Source organism: Gambusia affinis, linkage group LG09 (genome assembly GCF_019740435.1).
Source record: "Gambusia affinis linkage group LG09, SWU_Gaff_1.0, whole genome shotgun sequence".
Taxonomy (NCBI): Eukaryota; Metazoa; Chordata; class Actinopteri; order Cyprinodontiformes; family Poeciliidae; genus Gambusia; species Gambusia affinis.
In genome coordinates, this window is record NC_057876.1 from 16,588,885 (window position 1) to 16,599,094 (window position 10,210).

Here is a 10,210-nt window from a genome sequence, read left to right on the forward strand (position 1 = left end):
AGGATGACTACACTTACAATTTGAGTTAGGCTGCATGCAAAGGAGAGTGTGTTGACAGGCTCTCTTATTATCTAATTAGGCGCCATAGCCATGGTCCAGAAAGATAAGACAGGGAGCACCAGTCAGAGCTGCTCCACCCCACCACATCACCACCTCCTCTCTGTACACTTGCATAATCCCAGAAACTGCCAACTGGAACTCAGAGAGATGTGGAGTAGAACAAAACTCAAGGAGAGAGAAAAGGCAATAATGAGCATTGGATCCTGAAGGACTTCCTCTCATTTTTTAAACCACAAATATATAGTTTCAGAGGGTACATTTATAAAATCACCACATTCTCTTTAGGTTCTGGTCAATTGTTATGTTTTACAGCAACATTCTATTTCAAGCAGTGTTAAAAGAACGTTCTTGGGGTTTCTTTTACACAATCAGTCCAGTAAGTCATGAGAATTTCCAGCATATATTACAAAAAGCCGTTTCAAAACAATTGAAATTGCCTGTCATTTTTTTCTTGTTACATGATCCTGTGGCCAATTTATCATTGACAATATAGAAGGTGGACTAAAATATCCTGCACACATGCATCTAGTATTTTGTGAAGTAGGGAAAGTTTTGTGAACCTGTATAGCATTGGCAGTGAGCAGGAAGCATACTTTTGGGAGCCACAGGGGAATCCTGCTCCTCAGATGACAAAGCAAAATACCAGCGAGTCAGTCTGAGTGCTCAGTAACACTGTCGCATTTTTGACATACTGGTAGCCCAATTTCCTTTGTCCTGCAATCTGATATCTTGTTCTCCTTAATGCCTCCCTTTATGTTTGGGCTTAGTTGGTTGTGTCTGCTTAGGCAAGAGGAGTTGATGAGGTCATTCTGGGCTTTCAAGAAATTACCTCCTGTAACACCATATATCTATATATAGATAGATCTATATATATATATAGTTTGGCCAAAGTTGAGTTTGACTGCATTTATTTTTAATGGTTTGGAAAGAGGCCATGGTCAGCTCCTTGTCATAATTCTTAATTGCTTCTCTGCACAATCTGATCTTGAGGATGTGACTTCAATGACTAACACGTGTTACTCATAGATTTTTAATCCTCCTTTGGTACATACGGTATCTACGCTCGGGACAAAAAAGCTTAGATGGATTCAGTTGTTGTGATGTGCTAATAATGCTTTGGGTCACCTCTGTATAATAAAGGAGTATTCAGGAGTGTTGCTGTGCTTTTAAAATGCCTCATGTCAGTTCAACGCAGAACCTGAAACGACTAATAACAGACCAGTTTCCAAGTTTATTCCTATCATTTGGCCAATATTTGGCAGAAAATTTATTTGGACCACTTACAAATGGTTATTTTGTAATAAACCCTGGTTGTTTTATGCACAGAGAATACACAAACAGATTTTATTTTATTGAAAAGAAGATTTCATTATTTTTTCAGCAAATGAGCTTCATCCAAGTCTTAAATTTGAAAATGTATACTTAAGTTTTTGCATTCCACAGATATAACCTATATGTTTTTTCATAGTGCTTATACTGTATTCTCATGACAGTCTAACATAGAGCTTTGAGATTCATCATGCATTTTTCTCTCAAAATTATTTTGGTTTGATTAGGGGTCCTAATCTGTCAAAAGTCAGCTGGCGCAAATGGGAATCTGAGCCAAAATGAACTGGAATAAATTGTTATGCAAACATTTGAGAAAACAATATATAATTCTGTTAAAATATAGGTGAAAAGTTATTGCCATAACTCATTTAAGAAAATCTTAGAAGGAAATTTTGCAATTTTTCTGGTGTTTCCAGCACCTATTGACTGAATAACCTGTATTCCTTTGGTGACAATAAGATAGTGAGTCTGCAATTACACCACACTATTATTATGTCTGTGCAGAAGAAAAATTTGTTTAGTGATATTGAGATAAAATAATCTAAACAAAGTTTATGGAGAAAAGGAACAGCTCTCTGCAATATATCTAATATTTGTAATGTTGCTAAGAGCAACTGAGCACAAAGTGGCAGCAGTTGCCACAGAAAGAGTTGTACAGCCCAGATTGCATGAACTTGTGGTTCAGGGTGTGTCAGTACATTTAATACATTGAGACACACATGCATGCACACGCCCACTTATACACACATTCATTTCTGTCTGCACAACAGGATCATAACAATGGTTTCCATTGTGTGTTTGTGCAAGTTTAGGAAATAAAATGTATGTATTCTTCATGTTTTGTCTTTGGTCTAATAACCATTTTCTTACAGACAGGATCGCCTGGTGTCTGAGGCACTTAGCAGTCTGACACAGTTATAAACTGGAACACCAACTATGTGAAGGTGGTTCCAAGAATTGTCTGGCAATGCACCAAGAACATTCCCATGCTATTCACACAGCACAACAAGGTAATAAAAGCCCAATTAAAAAGAAATTATTATGCATTCATTTTTAACCAGGTCCTCCAGTGAACAAAAGGGTTCACTATGTGTTTCAAAGACAAACAAATACATGCTAAATTGTTAAAGTAGTCTTTTATGCTAGAAAGTGATCCCCGACCACCTCTTGTTATTGTAGAGGGAACTCTGGAAAGCGAGAAGAAAAAACTTTTCATGAAGACTTCCTCTTTCTTTGGCACTCTGTTTGATTTATACCACAAACATCAGCACTCTGCCTATATCTTACCTCCGCTCACTATCAACAGTACCCTATTTTTAGTTAGTCCGGATTATGTTTTGTCTTCTTTCCAGCCCCCTGTCTGACAGCCTGACTCTTACTGAGGCTTCAACTCTCCATCCTGGCATTGCTTCTCATGGCCTTTATTTGTCAGAGCCATGAATCTATTACATTCCCCCTGACATTTTTGGCCTTATTGCCCTCTGCAACTGTGTTTCAAACACAGATGCTCCAACAGCTCAGACTTTTCTTCAACAAGCACAAAAAAATAAAGTGTAGTAAAAAGAGAAACTGACCAGAGTGTGCCTGCACTTTGTTCTAGGCATCAACTCAAAAACCAGGTGTCCTTAAAGACTCCATTTTAGGCTTTAATGCCTCGGTCCAGAGTGTGACTAAATCTGCTTTTTATTGGCTGAATGTGCCTTTTACTCTAAGCCAATACCCAATGCATAAAATCAAACTAGCTGTGTGCCATGAAGGACCAGGAAAAGAGCAGATTTTTATTTTTTATGGATTTTGTATCCTGGGGCATAAAGACATTTCACAAGCTGTCGAAGAGAAGGCCATCAAACATCTGCACTTTACATCACTAGATGCATTTAAGGGAGTATGAGTTAAAAATTGAAGCTATGTGACCTCATGTGAGCATTGAAATGAAACGGATAGTTATGTCATTCAAAAGGAGCAGAATTTATGTACAAACGCTCATGTTGTGAGGTAATGGTGGTATTTTTTATTTTTTTTAAAAACATTTTTATTAGTTTTGTGTTTCACAAACAGAAAAAATAAAAAATTGTACACTGTGCAGCCAGTCACCTTACATGAATATGGGACACGGAACAAAAACAAAAACAACAGAAGAAAACAAACAAACATAAAGAGCAAATAAAAAAATAAAATAAAATAAAAGGAAGCCGCCGTGCAATGTCACATTCTTTTTTTTATTTTTTTTTTATTGGCTCTAGTGGCCTTTATTTGATAGTTCATAGACAGGAAAGTGGGTAAGGAGAGAAGGGGGAAGACATGCGGCAAAGGTCGCCAGGCCGGGAATCGAACCTGCGACGGCCGCGTCGAGGACTAAGGCCTCCTTATGTGGGTTGTGCTTAACCCCTGCGCCACCACAGCACATCCCGCAATGTCACATTCTAGTTAAATCATGTCTTCAGTGGTCGCCAAACATTAACATATTTAAAGCCTGATATCAACACAATCATGACTAGCCGGGTGATCAAAGAAAGAAGAAAGACGCATAGTAATACCAAAGGAGGATGTTCATTAGTTAAGACCTGGTGAGACCTTCCACTTTATAGGATTCTGACCTCTCATCACAAGTTGTGTCAGCTCTTTAGGCAAACAGCTTAGCACAGGAGACCACATATCAATGAAATGTTTCTCATTACCCTTAAGAACTGCACTAAAGGAGGACCCTAAATATTTCTCTATACCATTGTGTGATAGTTGGTGGTTTATCCTTAATCCAATTAATTAAAATGTGTTTTCTAGCCAAAAGTAATAAATTGTCACAAAGTTTGAAGTGCAATTGTGTCAGTGTGACTGATTTTGAAGGGAGGCCAAGAAGAAACAGAGCTGGGTCGCATCTGATTCTTACTAATGGTGGTATTTTAAAATACTTCAGGTATTATTTTACATGTTTTTCTTCTTACTATTTAAATCAATAATAAGATTGTGTGCATTTAGGGAATTTCTGTCATTTCATGGGTCTACTGAAAAGAGAAGCGGTGGTAATTTTATTAAGACCAAGGTTTCAAATAATATCTAATTTTGTATGGAATATTATATTTTCTAAAACGAATATAAATATATAATTCTTCAAGAAAATGTTTCTTTTAAGAAAATGTTTACATATGATAATTAGGAATGGAAATTTATGATAATTTGGGCCAAAATTGTTGTCCTATAATGATATTGCTTTTTTGTTCAGTAATCGTTATTTACCTATATTATACATATTTACTTACATGGAAACAACATGGATTTTGAAACCATCACCAGTGTTACTTAACTCAGATAATAGTGCAAAGAAAAACTAAAAGAACAATTGCTAACTTATTGAACATAATCTATTTTATAGTTGTATTTCTCTTATTAAATGAGTAATAGAAAATATAAATCCAATTAGATTTAATAATTCATAAGTATTTGGATCCTTTTATCCTTCCACCCACTAATCATTATAATACAGTTAATTTTTTATTTAGACCTTTGTGAAACACACTTGTCATCTTTGCTTTACAAGTAATAAATTGTCTTTGTGGTTTGTTTTTCTTAAGAAAGCTCAGATCAAGTTATGTAATTTGGAAATGTTATGATGATGTTTTGCCTCTAATGTGGGCAGCGCAGGGATAGCTTATAACAGTTTTCTGGGAACAGCATTTCTTCTTCCAGATCATGTATTGTGCCATGTCTTTGCAGGATTTAAGATTCCATCGTTCTTGCACAAGAATGTCTTTGTAACATTGGAAAAGGGATTGGATGTTTAACTGTTATAGGTGGCGCAATGATTTTGTTCTGATCTCTGGGCTTGTTTCAGCACGCAATCCATTTGGTTTGTTAACCCGCATGCCAGAAAATACATTTTGCATTATATGGCAAGGATTTGGAAAGTGAACTCCAGACTGTTTTGAGTTGTTCCACATTAATATGAGCTGCATAGAAAGGCATTTAAGAGATGGTGTTTCATTCTGAGATGTTAATACAGAAACTAATCTCAAAGAATGGCACATAAAGCAGCCAAACTGCACAGAGCATGGGTGAACTGAGTGCACACTGAGCCTTCTTTGGTTTTCTATATGTCTGTTTCACCATTCATGCAAATCATTTAAAGCTGAGGAGCTGTAGTCAGGTCAAGTTTCACTGATAAGAGGCACATTTTCAGGTGTGACTTGTGTATAAATTAACTAAATTGGTCTCTGTCTGGGCACACCTTGGATTAAGAAGGAATTTACAGCGTCTCCTGCATATTTATAGTGATGTAAAAGCAACAAGGAAGTCTTGTTGACGGAGCATTTTATCGAAATTTCACCAGAGATTAGATGCACTGTAATTTCAGAATGTCACAGATTGTTCCAAGTGAACTGATATGTATTATTTGCCTCCTTCTTTACTTGCACACCTGATAAAGATGTATTAAAAAACCTTGGAATAAAGGAATATTTACTGAAAACAGCACAATCTCACATGGAAAGATTTGCTCTCTCTAAGCTCTGGACATTGTTTTTAACTTCTTCTTCACCATACATGGTGGCAAGATGAGCTGATGTTCTCGTCCAGGCTCGCTTATTACAGTTATTCCAGTTGTTTTAAGCTTTTTAATTATTTCACCGATTGTAGAAATGGGCAAGTTTAAGGACGTAAGTGCTCCATTTAGTCATATTCTTATATTGAAAAGGTCAACACACAACTGCCTGATGGGAATGGCATGTTCTCTTTTATTCCCAATCTTGAATAAATGCTAGAAGAAATTAATGTTACTCTTTTCTCTATTTCCAAGGGCTTCAGTGATTAGAAAAACATCTTAGCATGGCTTAATTTATTTATATTTATAAAGGCTTTTGTCACGTTTGTTTTTATAGTAAACAGTTCTATAGGTGCCACTAATTGTGAGGCCGCCAATTTTATCTCTAAACAATAATCGGAACAAAATGTACTCAAATTAAAGGCTGGATTTTAATTTATTTATTCATCTGATGCTATGCTGCAGCATTAAAATATGAGTGTTTTAACTGTGTTTTACACCAACTGTCAAGAAATGTGGACAGGAATGCAAGCACTTTAGAAAGGCAGCATTAAAGATGAACAAACATAGATCTCACATTAAAACTTTTGGGTTGTTTATACAGTACTTGAACCAAGATGTTGTGAAAGGCATTATGAAAAAGCCTGATCATGTCTTTACTTCTCTGTGAGATGGTCAGATCATGATGTTTCCTGAACACACCCAGCAATAAACTCAAGATAAACTGGCCAACAATTTTCCATACAATAAGGTTTTGATTTTGCTGTAAACAAAACAGAAACTAAGGAAAGTGACTGTCTCTGTCCCACTTCTGCTGTTTTCTGCAAAAATGTAAACAGTGTTACTGTCTGTCATTCCCTATACTCTCTTAAAGCATTATTAGCCATTTATCACAATTTTCCCAATGGAGCTGGAAAATTAAGTCTGCAGGCAAGATCTGGGAGATTAAGGTTAAATCTCATCTTTATGTGAATTATGCAACATTTGCCTGTGCTGTTTTATCAGCTCATTGTTATTTCAAGCCCATCATTACTGAACATTCTCACGCATAGCTGAGGCTTTCACTCCTTAAAGTGATTAAGTTTCAGACAGGAACATAAAATTCTTCATACCTTTGCATTGCATAATTGGTTTGTTACAGACATTTGTCCTACTGCTTGTAAGTGCTGTGTGAAGGGAGCAAATTCCTGTACAGAAAGTTCATGGGGAGGTTTTTATGAGGTCTTTGACACACTGTGCTGCTGTTTTTCACTCCTTTGTGTTTTGACTGTTATTTGGCTCTTTTCATAAACATAAAGTCTCATGATCAGTCATTGTACGGTATGTGTTCACAACTCTTCAAGTTTGTCACATGATGGCACTTTTGTGACTGAAAATGAGACAAAAGTGGCCCAGCATTGCAGTCACCTGTAGTCGCCTCTAGATAAATAATTAATATTGTTTGGTTCATTTCTGTTGAATCACAAATCCTGGCCCAGTCTGAACTTTTTGGCTTTGCTTCAAACAACAATCACCCCAACAAGACCTCCTAGAAACTTCCTGTAAGTGCTGTTTCATTTATAATAGAAGATTTTCTGACTGCTGCCACTGTGGTGTTTTCATGCAAATACAAACATTATCCAGGCTGTGCTAAAGAATAACTATAATTATCACCATTGTCTCCATCAGCAGGACTCCAAAAGAAACAGTAATAGTAATAATTGTGCAGCCCAATCAGGTGAAGTCTGCAATAAATGGCTTTATGTCCTCTGCATGGTCTGTACTCATGAGCCAAAGACATTAGAACAGTCATACAGTACAGAAAAGCAAAGGCATGGTTAAAGTTTAACTAGTATGGATAATCTGCATTATTATGGCTCTTATCCAGAGAACATAACTGATATGGTAATTCTTCCAAACAAGTGAACAATTTAACAGCAACTACATTTTCCAGAGTGAAGCCTAAAGGTTGAATCAAAACAAACAATTGTATAGATTTTTTTAAATCCAAATAGTCAGTACCTACAAAATGGGGGTTTGTTTGACTTGTTAATAAGATGAAAAGATGGCAGTGAATTTACATTTATGATCTTTTATTTTGTTTTTGTATTTTCACACAAATACAACTAATTTATTTATATATTTTTTTATTGTCATGGTAATTATATGTAATAACAGAAGAACAGCAATAAAATAATAGCCTCTCTGATAACAATGAAACAGTGACTGTAAATGTTAAAGAAAATACAAGATTACGTGAAACTAAGTATTTATAAAGAGAAAACGAAAGCTGAGATAAATATCAAGAATGTCCTCAAGATTACCTGTAAAATTAAATCAATAAAAATATGTCTTTCATTGGTCAACAGTCGACCTTGATGTTTTTGTGTTTCGCATACTGTGTATGAATGTTGTTATTGGGATTTAATTTCTCTGAATATGTATTGATTTTCCTCTCTAAAATTACATCAGCCTGACCTTAACCCAGGAAATTAAACAACACTGAAAACTGCAGTTTGCTAGAAAAAAACTGAAGCAGCATTTCATTTATTGTTGCAGCAAATCAAACTTTAAATCACTAAGACTTAATAGGTTCTGGTCCGTCTCAAGAATTCAGTTATGAGGTTTAAAAATATGTTATAAAAAAGACCTAAGATGAGACACTTTCAACTGAAAGTGTCAAACCATAAAATAATTATTTTCATAAATTTATGGGAAGAAATTGCTTTCTCACAATGAACTTTACTTTTTCCCTCCCGATTGGTCCAACAAAGGGATTTATTTTCGAGGTAATGCAAACAATAGTCACTGCATGTAAAGTCAGGAAGTTCAAAAATAAAATCACAGATCACAGAGTAAAATCACAGATTTGTCAGAGTTGCGTACGATTGATTGCACATGTCAGTACATGCAAGAATTTGAGAAGGTGTGCAAGTGTTTTGAAATCATTTAGTTTAGAAGTTGGATCTTTTCACCTAGCTGTTATAGATCTCAGACAACTGTTTTCAATAAAATCTGAAAACAGTTTGAATAACTAAAAATAAGTTACAGTTTCATTGATAATTTTATGCACACTTCAACAGGTGATAAGGCAAACTTCTTCATAAATATTCTTCAAGAACCATAAAGAATGTCTTAATCAAATCAGGAATATTAAACGTACCTGTGAAAGTAGAGTAGAATGGACAACATAGTCTGGTCGATGTTGCTGCTGCAGATCCCCTCATTGAGGAGAAAGCAGGGGTCCCTCACCACCGACTCCAGGGAGTCCTGCCTCATGATGTTGTTCAGCTTGTCTGTGTTCAGGTTCTGGTACATCAGCTGGCTGCGGAGCTGGCGGAAGTGGTGCACACTGGGGCTGGTGGGGCTTGGTGGCAGGGCCCCCGCAGTGCCGTGGCTTCGAGTTGCACTGCTGGACAGGGAGTCATCGCACCCGTTGGCCAGGTCCAGGCAGCAGCTGCAGCAGTCCAGGCCTATGGGCGAGCGGCAGTCTTCGTCTGACATCTTCGTGGGTAGGTGAGTGAGAAAAGGGAGCAGGTGCAGGAATGACAGAGACTGATGTGAGGACAAAGTGGAAGAAGTTCAGGGACAGTCTAGAGTGTCATCCTGTCCCCTCGCCTGGGCCAGTGAGGCTAAAACGTCAGGTTGAGCTCTTACTGAGAAGTCGCCACGCACTCTGCCTGCCTCTGTCAATGAGTCTCCCCTCCTGTGGCTGTCCTGAGTTACAGCTTTCTGTTCCGAGCCGACGCTGCTGCACTGTTTTGCTACAGTGGCAGGAAAATAGAGTTCTTTGCAAACATTCTCTCGCGCCGATTCAGCGGGAGTCCTCTTGTAAGCAAAACCCAGAAGCTGCTTGCTGCTTATCACTGCTTTCCCTGAACTTTTTTTTTTATTTTTTTTTTTAGTTGGCGTGCCTAGAGACACGGAGGAGGGAGCAAAAGAGGAGGGAAAGACACACAGAGGGAGTGGAAAGACCTGTGATTGGTAAAAAGCATCACTGTTTGCAGAAACTGGTCCCTCCTTCTTCCTCCTTCAGATTAACAGAGTGAGTACAAGAGACAGAGAGGGAGGGGACTTTGCTGAGCATGCTTCAAACATGTGCAGCTATCTAAGCTCCACCTCACCCTGCTGACAGCCCAAGGAGCGGCTGAGAGAGAAAGTTTTGCAGCAACTCTAAACTGTGATAAGATGTGCTAAGTTGTGAAAATAAAAGCACACACGGGTTCCCTCAGCTAAACTTGGCACTTTTAATTGAAAAGGCCTGCTTCTGGTTATGACTTTACACAGTTTAGGACCTTGCAAAAAAAA

At 37.3% G+C, this 10,210-nt stretch overlaps 1 protein-coding gene across 1 annotated transcript in view; it reads right to left on the reverse strand.

Moving 5' to 3' along the window:
• The window catches only part of tsc22d3 (TSC22 domain family, member 3), a 33,864-nt gene extending 24,072 nt beyond the window's left edge, over positions 1-9,792 (reverse strand). Inside the window, exon 1 of the mRNA XM_044126913.1 lies at positions 9,066-9,792. Coding sequence (XP_043982848.1) covers positions 9,066-9,406 — 341 coding nt within the window. The 5' untranslated portion in view covers positions 9,407-9,792. The remainder of the gene's footprint in view (positions 1-9,065) is intronic.
• Positions 9,793-10,210: the final 418 nt, after the last annotated feature.